This window comes from Pagrus major, chromosome 18 (genome assembly GCF_040436345.1).
Source record: "Pagrus major chromosome 18, Pma_NU_1.0".
Taxonomy (NCBI): domain Eukaryota; kingdom Metazoa; phylum Chordata; class Actinopteri; order Spariformes; family Sparidae; genus Pagrus; species Pagrus major.
Genome location: NC_133232.1, coordinates 20,514,312 through 20,533,169, shown reverse-complemented (window position 1 = coordinate 20,533,169; position 18,858 = coordinate 20,514,312). Strand labels below are relative to the sequence as shown.

The 18,858-nt window shown below is 40.4% G+C and overlaps 2 protein-coding genes across 7 annotated transcripts in view; both read right to left on the bottom strand.

Annotated features, from left to right (window-relative positions):
* ebf1a (EBF transcription factor 1a) overlaps positions 1–4,587 on the bottom strand; it is a 51,297-nt gene extending 46,710 nt beyond the window's left edge. Inside the window, exons 1-5 of one of the 3 annotated variants that reach the window (XM_073486899.1) lie at positions 4,396–4,587; positions 3,419–3,575; positions 2,308–2,371; positions 1,601–1,656; positions 284–357 (exon numbers count right to left, since the gene is read on the bottom strand). In XM_073486899.1, coding sequence (XP_073343000.1) covers positions 284–357; positions 1,601–1,656; positions 2,308–2,371; positions 3,419–3,575; positions 4,396–4,529 — 485 coding nt within the window. In that variant the 5' untranslated portion in view covers positions 4,530–4,587. The remainder of the gene's footprint in view (positions 1–283; positions 358–1,600; positions 1,657–2,307; positions 2,372–3,418; positions 3,576–4,395) is intronic. The other 2 variants (XM_073486900.1, XM_073486901.1) reach the window with 2 other exon arrangements.
* A 7,981-nt stretch (positions 4,588–12,568) lies between these two features.
* Positions 12,569–16,756, bottom strand: il12ba (interleukin 12Ba). 4 transcript variants are annotated; one of them, XM_073487319.1, is made up of 9 exons: positions 16,675–16,756; positions 15,988–16,184; positions 15,196–15,283; positions 14,817–15,104; positions 14,587–14,692; positions 14,017–14,258; positions 13,711–13,883; positions 13,393–13,514; positions 12,569–12,905 (listed from the first exon to the last, which is right to left on the bottom strand). In XM_073487319.1, the coding sequence occupies exons 2-9, from the start codon at positions 16,084–16,086 to the stop codon at positions 12,854–12,856; spliced, it is 1,170 nt and encodes a 389-aa protein (XP_073343420.1). In that variant the 5' UTR covers positions 16,087–16,184; positions 16,675–16,756; the 3' UTR covers positions 12,569–12,853. The 4 variants fall into 4 exon arrangements, with proteins under 4 accessions (XP_073343420.1, XP_073343422.1, XP_073343424.1 ...); XM_073487321.1 differs by having other exon boundaries at positions 15,988–16,195; positions 16,675–16,705; XM_073487323.1 differs by lacking the exon at positions 15,988–16,184 and having other exon boundaries at positions 16,675–16,713.
* Positions 16,757–18,858: the final 2,102 nt, after the last annotated feature.

The window sequence follows — 18,858 nt, the reverse complement described above, 5'->3', positions numbered from 1 at the left end:
TGAGCTTTTCCTTGTCCTAATTAGCTGAACATGAGAGGGATGCACACACACACATATACACAGACACACACACACATCCCTATCAACAGAAATAGGCCAGGGCCCATCTCCCCAACCCACTTTGGAGGAAAATGATAAGATTTCTATTGTAATTTAGCAGCGCTCCTCATGTCTTCGCCTCCTCTTTGCACCAACAGACACCTCCAACCTGAGAAAACTCTCATCTTCATCCAGAGTATAAAACATTGGCAAGACAGCTGTAGCTGGGTGTGTTTTGTCTTACCTGCACATGATCTCGTGGGTCAACAGGACCCGACACATCTCTGGGTTTTTATCCTGGCCCTCGTAGACAATCGCCTAAAGGATGCAAGAAAAAAAAAATCACAGAAAATTTAAATAACTGTCTGCTTTTTTTTTTTTTTTTTTAATGTGGCATGCTGAAAGGAAAAAAAAAAGTGAGCCACGCTGCAGGGGCAAATAAAAAACAGAAAAGCGTGCATGTCTTTCATCTGGGAGTAGTGTTGTCTATCTGGCAAATGTGTGTATCGTGGGAATCCAGTCCTGCCGAACAGGAACGCTCTGTTCTGAGAGAGACAGTGAGAGAGAAAGGTTTCTGTGTGTGTGTGTGTGTGCTCGTGCATGTGTGCGCTCCTGCGTGCTCATATGTGTTTGTGCGCGCACGTATGTTTATATGCTGTGTACAGTGAGCAGTTGGACTGCCAGACTGGAGTATAGTGCACCATCTGGTCCATACAGCTCAGCGTCCAAAAATCTAGTCTGGTTACCCCTCCAACCCCACTCAACATGCTCTCCAGGGCTGTGATCACCCTGCACACACACACACACACACACACACACACAAACACACACGCACACACATCGATAAACATGCAGACACACGCACACTCGCACAAACAACATCCCCTCCTACTCCTTTCATTCTAAGGCAAACTCTCTTCAAGCCTAATGGCACTAGAGGCAGAATTGGCAAAACAAAAGACCTGATATCAAAACAGCGTCGAAGCGGCTTATTTTCTTCGTTATCTAATTCATCCAAACGAAGAATTCCCTCAGTGTGCGCCAGCCCACATGCGCTGCTTTGTGTTTCTTTGTGTGATTGTATTGGCCATAACACACTCAGGGATAGTTTGTTCTGTTTCACATTGAGGAAATGAGGGTCAAGGTCCTCAAAAAGTGAGCTGGCATGCATCACTGTCTCTCTCAAACACTAACACACAACAGCTCCTGCACCTCACACACCATCACAATCACACAGCCTCACACGCACACACATACACACACATATATATGAACTGCCTTATAAAAACACACACCAGCCTCACTTACAGGCTGCTGTGCAGAGTATGAGGACACATGTCCTCTACTTTTCTGGGCCTCTGTAAATGTATTCCACAGGTAAGACAGGTCGTTTATCAAGCCGGCTGTGCTGTGCTGAAGTTGAGGGTCTCAGACACAGGCATGCAGCGGGGTGAGGGGGAGGAGGAGGAGGAGGAAGAAGAGGAGGGGGGCAGTGGAAGGTGGGGGCAACATTCAGACCAACACAAGCAGCCGACCTGATAGTTTAATGCAAACCTCTCACCTGTTTAGTCATGGAGTCAATGAGTCGAACATATAAGTCCTGCTCTGTCCTGATCCCTGCAGGCACACAGAGAGAGAGAGAGTGTTATAATGTAACCAGCAGGATTCATATCACATCTGAGGCAAAGCTTTCCTCAATCTGGGGGATGTTTCAGATCACAAGTTTTATTCATTCATTCCCCTGTGAGGCTCTTTATGGAAACCGAATGAGTCCAAACTCTTGCTAATGACTTTCAGTATTTGTTGCAAGCTGTCAGTTTTCTTGGAACTTTAACATTTTGATTTACTCTTCATTCCTCCTGTTGATTTTATCTCTAAAAACAATTATTAAGAACTTCAATGTGAAAAATGCAGTCATCAGTTTTTCCCCCCCAAATTATAATTAACACAATTAAATTATTCAGTGGAGGCACCGAGACTAAAAAAAATTAAAAAGAGCATAGGAAACATTTTATTTTGCTGTCTGACCAAAGAAGATATATTTACTGTAGAAATCAGCAAGCACATAATTACAATAATAATAATAATAATAATAATAATAATAATAATTAAAACATTTTACAATTTAAACTATAAATACATACATAAAACAAAACACTCGATGTGAACTCACACATTTCTTTCCTGAGTTTCCTCTCTTTGGTTTAACGTATCATTCACTCACTGCTTTTGTTATTGCCCCATAAAAATTATGGAAACTAAACTCACCGTTACTGTAGAGGAGCTGGAGTCTATAATGGATCCCATTGTTGGTCTTTTCCCCCGTCGTTTCCTATGAAAATTAAACCAAACAGAGCCGGTCAGAGCAAGCAATCCAGCTCCTCCTGGGACTTTAACTGCGCGTCCACAAGGCCTACTTGATATTTTTAGATTATTTACGTCTCTCGGACTGTGATCCAATTTAAGTCACTTCGTTTCTATCGACCAAATCCAAAAAAGGGCTTCTGTTTGTAACTCCAAAAACTTTTATATTATATATATATATATTCTTTAAACTTATCTTCTTAATTATCTGAAAAAAAATGTCGAAAAAATGTTTAAAAACAGGCCTGTTTACAACTTTATTAACACACACTTGAAATGGAAAATGTTTAGAAAGATGCAATAAACATGAACAAATTCAAAAATAATAATTTGACCTATTTATTATTTCTATAATCCAACAAATCGCAGCGTAATATTAAAACGTGTTATACATATTGACCAGCAGCAGGACATTTAGATTTAATAAATAATAAACAAGCCGATGCCAAATGCTGATGAATAAAACAAACATTTAAAGTAAAACACTTTCCACGCCGCCTGCAAACAAAATCAATATCACACTGAATCGACTTATCAAACACTAATATTGATGTTTGTTTAAAAAATTAAATATCCCGTCTGACAACACCTGCAGGAACAGGCGCCACGCTGTGCTCAAGTGTCATAAAAATGTGATTCAGTATTATTATTAGTGGCAGCTGAGTGCAAAAGTGTTCATGCACGTGATTTACTGCTTTAAGTAAATTAGTGTGAAATTGATTTGGAAGGTTTTATAATTATAAAGAAAAGCTAAAATAATCAGAAGTCTGTAAGCCTTTCAGGAAACCCACATGTAAAAATCACATGAGGGGAAGCCTTCAGGACCTGAGCCCTGCTGTGTGCGTCTGGACACTTTGTTAACACACGTCTGCTAATTTATCACTCTGCCTGAACGGGCCGGTGTTCTGTGTCAGCCATCAGTCCGGTAAAACGTGTGCAATGTAAGCTTATTTTAAAGATTTATTATAAAGTCTCACATGGGGGAAATATATTTTTTTTGAATGTGCAAACTCACCTTTTCCTTCTCTACAAAGTCAACGAAGGTGGTTCTCTCTATTTCCACCGGCTGACCCTGTCTGTCGTACAAAGCCAGCACGAAGTGGAAGAAGTTGGACTTGCGCAGGTTGGAGGGCGGCTGCTTCTCGAAGTGTGCCCGAGCAAGACCCACTCCGCTGCGGACACAAGCACAAACCAGCACCATCCACAACGAGGGCGATTAAAAAAATAATTCATTCAGTAGAAATGCAACACAAGACAAATCTGCGTTTAAACTCCAGGCTGTCCATTCTGAAATCCGTACCTCGGTAGCCCATAATTAAATTAAAACCTCTAATGCGCACACGCCCTTTACAGTTTAATCAGCAATAATGAAACACATAAGTTAAAATATAGGCCTAAAATTGTTAAATACTAATTTATATTACAAGCATAATTTGGGCTGATTAATTGCTTCCATGTTAGCAGCACTGCTGTCGATAAAAGTGTGACATTTTCATTTTAAACTTGATTCACAGAAAAGTTTATTATTATTATTATTATTATTATTATTTTTAAAGACAAACTACTAAATTCAAGCTGGAAATTATTTATGCATGCAGTCTGTGAAAAGTAACCCGCTCTGCTTTATCACAACCAACAGAAACAAACACCGAAGTGAGCAGAAAATCTTAAACACAAACTCACAGCACACTTTCCACACACAGAAGTGAATCTACATTTAAACCCTAACTGTGCTTCCCGTCAATAAATAAGCTATATCGAAGCACTTTGAGCCACATGCAGGATTTAATCATGTTGGACTGAGAGCTAAAAACTTCTAAAGCCAGCAGGAACAGCGGTTTATCCAACAACTGCGTCCTCTGGGAACGCGTGCTGCCCCAAGTGATGCAGCCGCTCCGTCTTTTAACACCGCTCATCTTTACGCGCTCTCTTCCCCCCAGAAGCTCTCCACGCCCCGGTGTCAGCGCAGCGCCAAGGCCGCCTCGGGCTCACCTCTGGGCGGCTGTGTTGGCGTCCAGCACTCCGGCGCCCTGCATCCATGTCCGAACCGCGTTCATCCCGGCCACCATGGGCTCTTCTTTCATACTACTCCCACTCCTCTGGATGCTCTCGTGGATGCCAAACATCAAAACGCACCTTCACGCCGTCGCTATCTCTCTCTCGCTCTCTCTCCTCTCTCTCTATCCTCCTCTCCTTGGCTCCCTCCTTTTTTTTCTCCTCCCTGCCTCCCCTCCTCTTGCGTCTATTTGATCGCGCTGTCAGAGGAGCAAAGTGGCGTGGTCTATTTCACTTGGCGTTTAGTTGCGCGCGTGTTTCTCAAAGTAAACAAAAGATGCGACATGTGGAAGGAAAAAGGGGAGCTGTCAGCATCCAGGGTTAGCTGCACCTCATGTCAGCGACTCCACAAGAAAAAGAAGGGGGGAAGCGGCGGCTGTGAAGATGAACAACGTGAGAGCGATGAAAGGGGTAGCGCAGGATGAGAGCCTGCACTGAGTTGGCGACAGTCCCCCGGATCAAGGTGCAGCTGACAAAAACACAAGCAAAATGTCAGTTTCTGCAACAAACAGTCCACGGTGACAGAGAAAAACCAGGGAGATGAAACGCGCTTCGCCCTCCTTCGCTCCGCGTCTTTATTTACAAAGTCTTCTCCTTTGCTCTGATGAATGAAACGGAAGATTACGCGCAATTAAGAGGCAGTCCTGGGCAACAGCGGCTCCGCTCCTCGTCAGCTCCTGCTCGGGTGATTTGCGCTCTATTCTTCCCTGAGGAATCACTTTGGACCATCTCTGGGATGCCAAACAGGAGAGAACTAGTAGGTGAGGGAGGCGTGGTCTGCGAGTCGAGCAGGAACGCCCCCCCAAACACAGTTAATAACACGGACAATCAGCTGTCCACCAACCCCGACCAGCACGCTGCCCGCCCGCATGCCTGCTGTCCCCGCCTCGTCCCACGCAGCGTCCCGCCCCAGCCACTTAGCCAGAAGCTGTGCTCGGTGTGTGTGTGTGTGTGTGTGTGTGTGTGTGTGTGTGTGTGTGTGTGTGTGTGTGTGTGTGTGTGTGAATGCGTGTGTGTTCAGAGTTGACAATTAATGCATTCGCGACTATCAAACATCAGCTCAGGGGAGGACATTAGTTTAATCCATCTGAGACTAAAGGGCAGGGTGAGGAGGAGACCCGGGGCGGTTGTAACATCACTCGTCTGCTTGCCGCGTTGTCACTTGAGCTGCAGCGATGAAAATGTGCCCGCGTCTGTCTGCAAAACAAGACGAAACACAATCCCCCTTATTATTTTTTCCACACAAGCATCAGATGAGGCACATATTTGTCTCATTATGATGTGAGGAAAAAAACGCGCAAAAGCACAACGTCGGGGAACAATCTGAGGAATAGTTTGCAGGACTCGTGTGCAGATTTTTTACTTGCATGTAAATGTGACAAATAAAATCAACACGAACAAATTGAGCATCCGTATTTTAATTCCCCCACATTGTGCACGAGTGTTTCTGCATGCATCTGCTTTGAGAAGTCACAAAAAAGACGACTTAATTTGGACATTTAAAGGGAAATGTAAATGTTGTAGTTTTCTCATAATAACCCAACCAACTGTGTTGAACAGTGTAAGTGCTCATTCAGAGTATCAACTCTGGCAGATTATGAGCTTAAGAAAAGTTTCAGCTCAACCAAAAAGCCTGGCAGCCGCTGCGCACATTTCTCCCCCCCCCCCCCCCTGCTCCAGCCCGATGGTTTGAAATTAGCTTTGATTAGATGCATTACATAAATCTTGCGGGACTAAGTGCTGAATCCAACATAAATATGAGGATTACAGCTAAACCGCGCCGTGTCCCGCTGTCCAAAAAAATTGCAAACACTCTAAAATAACAGGCCAAAAACAAAAAACTTAAAATAAATAAATAAACGTGTGAAGTAAAAGAAAAAAAAAAAGAGATTTGCATGGTTGCTCACAGAAGCGTGAAGCTGCACAGTGGAGCTCACATGCATGAAAAGTGCAGAGCCAAGAGAGCATCTTGCAGAAAGTGAGGATGTTGCAGCTCTCCTCATGTTCTCCATCAGTCCTGGTCCCCCCCCTCCAACCACCACCACCAACCCCCCCCCACATCATTACAGACTCATTGCTAAATTGTCAAATTGAATTGTCTGGGGGCCATCTGTTCAATAAGTACTGTTTGGTTTATTATAATGAAAAGGAAAGGAGGAGAGAGTCGTGTTTTATCAGAGGGGGGCATCTCTGAAAAATTAAGATTTTATCAAGAGTTGTTGAAATGAAACAGTTTGACACGTCGGTGTTGTTTGGATCACAGTTAAAACTGCCCTCAGAAATGAAGTTGCATAAAAATATAACAAATTTCACGCAATTTCGCACAGCATAATTACATTTTTGTTATCTTAATAAAGTAAAAACCACTTTTACTTTAATTTACGCAATGATGTGACATTTTATTGAGTTGCATAAGTGCCCTCATCTATACTGTGCAGCCAGCAGACTCGCACATGAGAGTCTCAGCCGGTTGCAGAGTCTAATAAATGCCATAAACGGTCAAGGTTTGACACCACACCCCCGCAATCATCTCATCATTGTCTATAGCTGTTTATTTATGTCTCCTGCTGTGGGAGGAGAAATGTGAGCGGCCCACCACGTGAGTACACGATACAAGAAATAGTGATATATAAAAGCAACGTGAGATAAAATGTCTGTCACACTCACACTTTTACGCACACACACACACACACACACGGTCGGGGCCATCCTTCAGCACATTTGTTTGATTGTGGCCGGCTCTCTCGCCGCGATCCGTCTGCCTTGGTCGGCATGCGGGCCAGCGCGAACACTCCATGCCCCCCTGAGGTGGCATATATTTATATCCCCGAGCACCCACACACACTGTTAGCCCAAATATCACTGTCCCAGTGTCCAAAAACAGAGATGTCAGTTGGGGCTCGATGATCCACCCTTCTTAATACTGTGATTTACTAACTCCATGGCAGCCAGACATAAAGGTTTACAAAATATCTCTGTCCATTACGCGCAGGCGGGAATGCGCACGCCATGTAAACGATGTAAAGGTGTTTGTGTGTGTGTGTATATATGTGTGTGTATACGACTTCTATTCAAGTGTCCACATATGGGAAGGCTATTAAAAATCCCCCGCGTTATAACTCTATTAGACATTTTGAAGTAAGTGATCAGAAAGGAGTTGTAGGCGCCGCCTGTACAACCACCAGATGTTCCCGTAAATCAAAAGGTTGGGCTGATGATAATAATGGCCTGATTGAATTGAAGACTCATAAAAATGACTAGTTGTAAAAAAAATAAATAAAAAAAAAAGCAGACATATGCTTATGAGAATGGGCCTTATGTCTTACAATATGCTCTCTACTCGACATAAAAGAAGACAAATATAGATGTTAACCATCTCTGCATGTAGACAAGATACCACCAGAATGTGATGTCCTTGATACCTACATAAAAAACATATTGTTATCAAGAGTGTGTAGACTCAAATAGTTTGTAAAAACATGCAAGGAAATATTCCACCGCTCTAAAATGAAAGAAAAAAGCAGATGTATTGATTGAATCGGGGCAAACAAGGAGAAATTGTTTGCACTACTTGTAATAAATAAACTGTAACAAACTAATTCTAATTTTTCACTTTCTGTGCAACACATCTGTGACACTTCCTCCTCATGACCTCTCCCACTTTTACTTCAGGTGACTCAAAGATCCCTAAATCACAAACACTAGTCACAATTTAGTGCAATGTTGCCATCTAGTGGCTTTGAAAGGACGTTGCACGACTACGTTCAATTGCGCCCACTGAAAGTCACTTGTATTCTCAAATGCACTTGCATAGTAAGTAGAATGCAGATAAATGCCATCTGCCCAAATTGCTGTTTATCTGTGCCCATTAATTAACATGGTCAACAAATGTGGACAAGGTCAGTGGGACCGTGGATTCATGAGAACAAGTTGTGAATGTAATTGATCTTGTAGAAGATAAACTGTTGGAATAAATCATGTCGATTCAGCTCTAATTTGTTATTGTGTTGAAACGGAATTTACCAGCTTCTTTATAAATTTTCTTGATTTTGTTGTTCTTCTTTTAAATCAATGCGTCTTTGTTTTGAGTTGAGTTTTTGAGTCAAGATGGGTATAAATTTGCGTTTTTTGTGGTTGGGGAAAAGTCATCATGTCATACCCACCGACTTCTCTATTTGGTTTCTGAAGAGATACTTCTGCTATTCGTTTAATTTCAACATGACTAAAAGGTGGGCTTTTGTCGTCCGTACTTAATGTGCTTTTATGATCACAAATTACATTGTTTCTTTAGACTCTAAGATTTAATATGACTACTGATTTACTACTCCAAGTGTTTCTCAACCGTTCTGGCTTGTGACCCAATATAATGAAGCGACGTGCCTATTTGTAGCTCCTCTTCACCAGCTGCATGTCTGTGAGTCATGACTGCTTCAGCCAGACTCATTTTTTGTTGTATCAGATCATTTTTTAAGGCCCGAGAGACTAAATTCACCAAGTAATCAAGTGAGCAATAAAAGCTTAGATTACAACATAGTTTTGTGTAGCAGTATATGTTATTCTGCTGAGACAGATCAGATTTACGGAGACTCCTGTAGGAAAAAGATGCGTCACAGTCAGCTCATGTTTTCCATGCTTTTATCAAATGGATATACGTGATTTAAGTGTTCTGATGAGGCCTGTGACTTGACCATGACTACTGAATGAGAAGCTGAAAATCCCTCATTGTTTTGGTTTATTAGACTAAACAATCTGTGAAAATTCAAACAGATGAAGTCTTGACTCAATATTTTGTTTACATTTATAATAACACGTCATGGTCGTGCTTTGATTTGCTTCTTGTGTGAAGCTTTATGTACTAAACTGAACTTGTTTCTAAATAGAACTTCTTTCCCAAATTAAGTTTTCCAGACCTCCTTGCATTAAGTCTGTTCAGCTGTTTAACAAGAAGAGTCCCATATGTGACATCATGAGAGTCCATTAACCACTGAAAGTGCAGTGTATTGATGGCTGCGTAAAAACAATCAACCACTCTGATTTCACTTGTAGCCTTTGACCTTTATTAACCACAGACATACTGTTGTTGGTTCCAGTGAAACTATGTGTCTGGTGTGATGAGTAGCGTTCAATATATCATCATAGTGAGACTGGTGCCAAGGTCACGTCTGACTCACCATTACTCATAATGTACAATTAACCATCTCCATCACTGTCCATTCTATCTCAGTTTCCCCTGTTTATCTACACAACAACTTCTCTACTTTTAATCCATCGTGACATCCGTCTTATACATGATGTGCTCATGTCAATGTAGTGACATGTATCGTTGCTTGTGAAAGCTTACAGAAGTATTTTTTATTTATATTCTTCTATTAAACATAATGTAAACTTGAGCTAACGCAGTCAGCCCATAAACTTTAATCGTATTAGTATTTTTTCAAGCAAAAATGCCAAACACCTGCTGGTTTCTGCTCTATAACTGAAGGAGTTTGGTGCTTTTTGGACTGTAAAACAAGAATTTTGAATATACCCCCTTGGGTTCTGTGAGACTGGACTGGGCACTTTTTGAAACTATTTTCTGACACATTTTGGACAAGATGATCGATTTATTGAGCAAAAAAACTGACAAATCAATCTATAATAATAATATGATTAGTCCTACTTTGAACCTATCAATACATGTTTTAATTATGTAATATCAGAAGCCAACATGTAGCCAAATAAACTTTCACTGATAAATGTCACTTTCAGCAGTGCCACACAGCATGCATCACTCTAGTTACTGTCCATCTCATTGTTCTTCCCTTTGACTTTTCACACAGGGGGAAATGAAGACAAAAGGAGCAACATTTCCCAAAAAATGTGTCAAGTGCCCTGTGTAACATAAACTCAAAAAAATCAAAGGTCAGGGATGTCAGGTTTAAAATATGCGGTGTGTTGGCCCCTGAAAGTGCTTGTATCTCTTTACCTCTTCTGCTTTTTATGAGAGGGAAGTGAAGGCTCATTACAAACTCCTGACCAGACACGTTGTACAACAATACTGAAAAGAATGACTGACTATTGTGTAGGTGTTTGTTTGGGTTTTTCTTACATGTGATGTGGAATTTCAGTCATAAATAACTCTGTGTGGGATAACTGTGTATCCACTTCACTTATAACTGCACTAGCGTTTTAGGTTGTTTGGATCTTTTTTGTTTTCACTGATTGGCAGTGTATAAAGCCACAACCTTTTCTACAATCGAGATGGGATTTAATATGTGATTAATATGTACTTATTTGTGATAAGACCACAAATTTGTCTCATCATATTTGTGCCTGGTACATTTCCTCTATCTGCTGAATTACATAACTTTCTGTAAATGTATAGTTTCTGGAAAGAACAGACAGCATGCAGTTTGACGTAGTTTAATTGTGATTTCCCAACCACCCGCCCTGGTTTTCTGGCATTTTGCAGCCCACTGATGTGTGATGCTTTCAAGTGTTTTAGGTCAGAGTGGCAACCAGAGATATTTTACACCTAACAAAGCATTGTCATCATTTTTGGTATTTTGTTTGTTCAGACAATAAATCCTATTCAACTGTTTGCACTCAGTCGACCACCAACCCGGGGACTGGGACCCTGATGGAAGGAGTACTGAGATTTATTTCCTTAAAGGTCCAATATGTAAAAAAGTTGATTTTTGAGTCTTGATAACTGACTCTTTGGGATTACAGGTCAGGTCGGCAGCCATCCCAAAGCGTCAGTATTTGATGAGTTGGGAATTCTTACAAATTAGACCTTTAAGGAAGTAATACCACAATGAAAAATATATGCAAATTAAAAGGCGTGCATTCAAATCTTACTCAAGTAAAAGTCGTTATGAAAAATGGCCCCAATAAAATACAGTATGTATCATTGAAATATTGTTACTGACTTATTGAAGTGTAGATATAAGCAGCATTTTAATGCCCTGAAGGTAAAGCTAGTTTTAACAACTTGTGCTGTTGGTTAGTCTAATCTATGACGATGCATATTTTATAAACTGATCATATATTTCACTTAAATATTAATCAGAGAGGAAACTAGTAACTATTGCTGTCAAATAAGTGAACAGTAATAAGGTACAATATTTTCCTTTGAAATGTAATGGAGTATAAGTATAAAGTAATAAATAATAAAAGTAATAAAATGAAAATAAAAGGAAAAGTACCTAAAAGTTGTACTTTTTTATATTCTCTCATGTGAAACTGAAGGATCACAAGTTGACAGAAAATGATGGGAATTACAGTAAAAACAATATTCCTGTGTCATAGCATACTCAGCTAGATTTAACACAACGTTTTTCCTTTCACTTGTAAAAGCCGAGATACTTAAATACTTAAAGGCCACAACCTGCAATGAGGGGAAACAAATTGACATTTCTTCACAAGCCAAAAGCTTTGGGAACCACTGCACCAGACAAACCCAGTCCTGCTCACTGTGATGCACTGGTCACAATAACTGGATTAGTACACCATCATGCTGTTGCTGAACTGTGGTAAATCAAACTTATTCTCATGAGGCTGAGTAACACAAGACACTTCCTCTCCTTTCAGAGGGAAAAGTCAGCCGCACTGGGGATGTCAGTAGTGACGGGTGTCGTTCAGTAATAATAACCAGAGGACCCACTTTTGTGGTTTATTGGTTAATGCCTGGCTGTGAGCACATAACTATCAAAATACTAGATGTGAGATTCCCCTCATAGGGATGTATCAAACAAAACTTATTGAGGAACTCTTTCTCAGTGTTCACTTTTTAATATTACTGTACTATTTCTTTACCTCCTTTACTAAAGCATATAGGCTGTAATTTAACAGAAAACTCAGTTTTTCTTTTTTCAGCTGATCCAAAGTAAAATTGTAGTTGTTCACAACCCTGATTTGCAGATGAATATGCAGTTGCATCCAGGAGAAGGACAAAGAGAGCAATAGACAGATGTGAGAAGAACGCAACACAAAAAGTGTGTGAGGAGGAGAGTTTCCACCAAAAGGCCACGCTCTCACCTTCAGGTAAGGGAACAGCCAAAAACAGTCAGAGCAGCTGATGATATTTCAACCTTTCGTTTATTGGTCAAATAGAAACAATCATTAAGGTTTCTGTTCTCTAAGGTACAAGGTTAGGTGTTTAGAGTGCGTATCACAGGTTGTGTTGAAGGTAACATGAAAATGTTTTTCAAAATTCCCATAAAGACTACAGGACAGACTTAGACAATGTTCCTGTTCAATGATTCAATGGTTACAATAGTTGATGTGAAAGAAATGAAGATCAAATGTCAATACATATTACACACCACAATATAAGCCACAATAAATAGAAATATATATAAAAGCATATAAATAAACACAACATTATTTCAGATGTCAGATTCTCCCTCTTCTCTCACGCTCTTTTTTTGTTTCGCTGATGTTTGTTCTTCTTGTTCTTCTCCAATCTGCAATGGAATACAAATAAGTAAATTAGCATGAAACATCTCTTTCAATTATATTACAACAGTGTTTATGTGTTCATACAAAAACTATTCAAAAGTTGCAACCTTGTCTAATTCCCGTGAGCCCATTCTGAGATCTATCTCGATGGATAAGGTAACCATGTAAAATAGTCTGTTAATCGGTACAAAATCAGTAATAATGCAAGTAAAATTAGCAGCACAGTTCACATATGCATCACCTTTTCGGGGTTAAGACGCACCAATATCTGTATAAAAATCACCCCTCCAAGAACAGTGAAATGTCTTTTTTGTAAAAAATCAGGAAGCAAAAAAGACCAAGGGGAAAAGAGCGCTGGATCACTGAGGATATGAGGCACAACAGACAATCAAGCAGGGAATTAAAGCTACTGAGAAGCTATACACAGTTTGTTTTGTTTTGTTTGAAAATAAAGTCTGAATCCCCTTCTTTACACCACTGGGATGCACTGACCCAAAGTGGCTCCACTCGCTCCATGGTGAGTTGCAGAAAGCGTCCTTAGCTCGGATACAGACAGCCTTAGTCTTGCGCTTGACTTCAAACTGACAAATGTCTGCGAAGTCGACTGTCAAGGTCTGAGAAATAAAAAATAAATGACATCACTCAAGTTATGGAACATTTACTCTTTCTGATTTTTTTGTGTGCAGTTCTTTTATGACTTGTGGGATTCCCTGTCATCTGACACAAATAATTTGACTGTTCATTTTTATTTTCACTCCACTTTCGTTTTATTTTAGAATAGTTTCATTATAATCATTTGGGTCCTCTTACCTTTGTGGCCTTTGAGTCAGTGCACGGGTTATCACACCTTTTACATGGCCGTTTGAACAGAGCAATCTGGAAAGTGAGAGGGAAGTAGGAGAAGGGACTGCTCCAGGAGCTTGGGTAAGTCCACTCTATCATCGTAGTGTTGACTTTACTGATCTTCACCTTATCAGGTTTCACTATCAGGGGTGAAAGCAAAAGGTAAGGGTGCGTTGAAAACAAAGATCAGAAGCGAGGGAAAGATGAGGCGATAAAAGAGAACATGGCACTGTGTGCTGAAAAATAAAAATGTCAGTGTCACAGATGTCTCACCTATATCTGACAGGAAAAATTGTTTGGAGTAGTTCTCCACCAGGAAGTGCTCTGTCTTCACATAGACAGTGATGAGGATCCGCTCACTCTCCTCAGCGTAGGGGCAGTGCTGCTTGTCCGCACACAAGATCCTGTTGCCGCTGTCGTCCACCGAACATAAAAAATTGCTCTGACCTGAGGAGCATGTCCAATTCTGACCACTGGTGTCTACAGAACACTCAGTGTCAATGTCGTCAGAAACCCTGCATAAAAAAGCACAGAAAAAATATTTGTATTCACACTGATTCAGATTTTAATGCCAAAAAGCTGTAACAACCTCTCATGGACAAATAAGTGAAGGAGTAGTTACTTATGAAAGCGCTGCAGAAGCAAAACATATATCCCTCAGAAGCCTTTGACATGACATGGCCTTGATCCCCAAATAACATTTAAAAAGTACTTTGTTATGTTTTCTTTCATAAGGAGGTATTTATGGGTGCCACTGTGTAGTCTCAGCTCTGACATGAGTCTGAACACTGTGTTATTATTGGAGAGCGACACAGAAAACATTTCAGCAGTCTGTGAGCTTACCGTCGAGCCTTGATGAATGCTACTTTGCCAACGCGATGGCGGTGCCAGGTCCAAGAGCAGTGGAACTCTCCCTTGTAATTTTGAGCCGAGCACTTCAAATAATCTTCTAATGAGTGACAACACACACATAAAAAACAAATAAGAGGACATTTATCAGTTGAATTATTATGGTTTTATCTCCCTAAATCTAGTTACCGTTTAACAGTGACTTGTCTTAAATAACACCATACCTTGGTCAGCTTTCACAAGAATCTTCCTCTTTTTAGTTTCGTCCTCTTTGATCAGAACCACGGTGTGATTGAGGAGTGATCCGTCCTCACTGTAACAGGTGTAGTTGGCTCCTCCTAAGCTCTCCTCCAGCTCCACCACATACGAGTTTCCTCTCTGTGCTGTCTTCTCTCCGTTCTTCATCCATAAAATATCCTGACTCTTGTTGTCACTCCTCGTAAGCTCCTCTGGTGTCTCCAGACAGCTCAGGGGCAGCTGGCCATTAGTGCCGTCCACCTCCACAACCAGAACTAACAAGAGGACACAAAGGAATAGAAGGAGGTTAAGCAAGAATGATTTGAGCTTGGAGTCAGTGATATGTTTCATAGAGGTCAAACATACTGTGGGGTAGCAGAGGCCAGTGGCTGATGGGATTTTGGCGAGTGACTTGTAGAAGCACACAGACGATGCTGAAAATAAATAACTTCATCTACATATCACAGAGAAGACAGAGGGGGAGAAAGTAACATGGTGAAATTAAGACAGAAAAGAAAGAGCACAGGGGAAATGACAAGAATAAAAAAATCAGTACAGATATGAGTCTTGGACACATGCCCAAAGACATCACATCTTGAGTCAGTGACGCAGAAAAAAAACATAAAATTGCTTTTGTAATTATCGAATATATTAATGTTAGTCCATAAATACAACAATGCCAAACGTGAAAATATTCAAATAGTAAATTAATGAAAAAATAAAAGCCATCAAAGACAAAATCTCACCTATCAAAAGTACAGACAAAAAACACAGCTCACAAAATTATTGAGCTTATAGTTCTGACATTAGAAAATATAGAAAATAGCTCCAATACAGTCAAAATACAGACACATATTTCAAAAATGACCTATACCAGTTACAAAGGCTCACAAGTCTTTATACATGCGAACCTCAAACAAAATTCAGAAAACTTTACAATTAACTTTCATCTGAGTCCAGCCATCTCAAGAAAAACAACTGCACTAATTATCAATAAAAGTGGTTAAATATAAAAATATTATTAAATGCACACAGTTAAACATACATTTGACATACATTAACAATTACACCTGCAGCTATACACTCATCTCACATCTTTTCTATTAATAAAGATATAAATAAGCAACTGTTTAACATATCAGTAAACACTCATCTTACCTTGGCACTGATGTCCAGGATAAATGTCGAGTCTTGCGTCTTGTGAGCGCCTTTTATGTGAGTGATGAGCTGACATTTCGTGGACGAATTTCCCCACATGGCCAAGAATAGAAAAAGTCCAGAGGAACTTCGCTTTCCAGCCAGGACAGAGGTACTGAACCGCTCTCTGCTCACTTCCACTTACAGTGTGTGCCTCACTGATGGAGCACTGATATTTTATCACCCTCAACACGCTGCACATCATCATTTCAGTTGTACTCTCCAGCATTAGTACCTTTTTTTTTTAACACCGACGTTGTCTGCTAGCTCTAGCTAATTACGTGCACTACATGTTTGTTTACTTTCCGACGGGCAGGTTTCCTATTTCATTTTCATTTTGGCTGCACCTTTTGTTGAACCGGAAGGATTACACACACTGTTGTTGCTACCGCTAACCTACCTGTTGAATGCCTTGCGAAATGCCTCCTTTCCACTGGGCATTTTTCCTCATGACATCATTGTTTCAGAGTGCTACCTTTAATTTATTTAATGAAAACAAGATGCAAACTAGCATTGCAAAACAACAAAAGTCCCACACGCCTAAGACAGTGTAACCACCAGTGGAAAAACACAGAAGAAGTCTGCTGTAGCTTATCATGTTACCTGAAATTAACTTAAAAGAGAAATAGGTGAAAATACTTATCATACCTGGCCTTGGGAATGCGAATGAGAGTTACACAAATTATTATAATTGAAAAGAAAAAAATACCTTCTTTCTCCTTCATTAGCAAAACTTTAACGGTATCCAAAAGAAAGTTAACTGTTATCTAACCATTTAATTGCTCGTGCCCACCGGAAGTAACAGCAACACGACTTCCGGACGCAATCCTTTCAGAATAAAAAAGCTATTTCCAGGGGTGGAAGTAGATAATTACAGCCACTATGTTTGTCAATTTAAAAGATTATTTTTCATTTTGAGACAGAAGTAGTTTGTCATGAAATTAATGGCATATAAGTCTGTGAAAACACGTAATCATAAAGACTACACACCCAACAGTCGGGTTAGTGATGTCGTCTTGTCACCAAACCCGCAACTTAAACATTGTAGAGCTGGTCCTCACTAGAGTCTGTAAAAAAGCTTTTTGCACAGTGTATTGATGTTAAACTGACAGGTTTAATGTCAAACTAACTAGCTGCAATGTAACACCCTGACTTGAAATCAAGTAGTCACTGAGCTGGTGCAACAGACTCTGGTGTCAGTGTCTTACCAGTTGTCTATGGAGAGCAGCTTGAAACTGATGGACAGGCTCTCCACAGGGTTGTTCAGCATTACAACTCTACTTCTTTATCTGTTGGAGTCTGGAGACTGCAGTCAGTGGCTGTCTTTGTGCCTGGTAACCCACACACACACAAAAAAAGCACTCCTGTCTTTCCTTCTTTTCTTAACATCCTCGACCTGGAGACTACACCCACTGGCAACCTGCTTGTCTTTTTGTCTTGTCTCCTCACCAGGGCTTCTACTGAGAGGAATGTCTCTCAGCTCAGTGGGTGTGTGACTGTCCACAGAGCTGCACTGGCTCCGATCGATGTCTTCAATGTTCAAATGAGGAGCATCTAACAAGGACTGAGTGTCCATCCCCGCAGTTAGCATCTTGGGATTCTTCTGGGTAAAGCTGAGCGTGGAGGTTTAGGCAGGTCAGTTTCTGGCTTTTCCCAAAGAGCACAGCCTTTTTGCATATTGGGCTAACGCAATCATCTTCGCCCTCTCAGCCCTCTCTATCTCCAGGGCCCTGGAGTCACTGGTCGAGCGATCAGGGTTATCCTGTCTATGGTGGCTCCCAGTTTGTAACTTATAATACCCAACACTTCCAAGTAATCAACTGCTCTGTATGTGTCTATGAAAGACTTTTAGATAAAAACAGAAGGAAGATCACAGATTGGAAAGTTGATTACTTACATCCCCGTCACTGGGTACACTTCGGAAATCGGTGTAACACCTTAGATGTTTCTTCAATAACAATCACTTCAAGAAAAAATTAAACGAAATTGACAAAATTGTGTGTTTGTGTGTGTGTGTGTGTGTAGGGGGTTTATTGTGTGAAATATGAGAGTCCATCTGAACAATTCTTCATTGGTGCCCCTAGATAAAGTGAATTATGTTTAGTGATGCCTTGGAGAAATATGTAAAACGGTATGTAAATAGATACATTTATTTATGATTTGGGTTTCAGTTGCACCCCTCTGTGTCTGTTTAATTTTTGATTCCTTTTTGATTTCCTGGGATTTTGTCAGCTTGAAAGCCATGATCAAACACCAGAATTTGGGAGCTTCTCCTGCAAGATCAAGTCACTATATTTATGACCGCATCCTTTAATATCATAGCATGTTATTTATCTTTCTAGTATCACAATGATGTCATCTGCATGCCATTTAGTAGTGTGTGAGCTTTAAAACTGGTTTGGCAAACCTCAGTTATCATCATCCTTAAAGTGAAAACAGGAAAGGGAAGACAAAAAAAGGCTTGCCAGGTGAAAGAAGGCTGATAATAGAAAACAAATGGGGCATTCAGATTGAGATATGAGAAAATGAAAAGAAACATGAGTCGGTCAGCAGATGGGACGTGGTCCAAATAGGTAGATAGACAAAGGACCTGATTTCCCACACATTGCAAAAGTGTTGAACAAAGCAACATATTGCATACACAGACAAACAGCAGTTTGAGGAAGTAAGATAAATATCGCAGAGTAAAGTGGCCTACAGGTGGATATTTAAAGGTGCAATATGTGAGAATTTTAGTTGACAAACATGAACAAAAATTACCTAAAGAAATATAAACAAAAGGTGAAGAAATTTTGAGTTTTGACATTATGATGTCTCTATTGTGCTACAAAG

Coding starts and splice junctions, on each gene's coding strand:
- il12ba (XM_073487319.1), bottom strand. CDS start 16,086: ATGTGGGGAAATTCGTCCACGAAATGTCAGCTCATCACTCACATAAAA. Junction 15,105..15,195: donor CTGGCCTCTGCTACCCCACA/GTATGTTTGACC, acceptor TCCTCTTGTTAG/TTCTGGTTGTGGAGGTGGAC. Junction 13,884..14,016: donor ATTTTTCCTGTCAGATATAG/GTGAGACATCTG, acceptor CACCCCTGATAG/TGAAACCTGATAAGGTGAAG.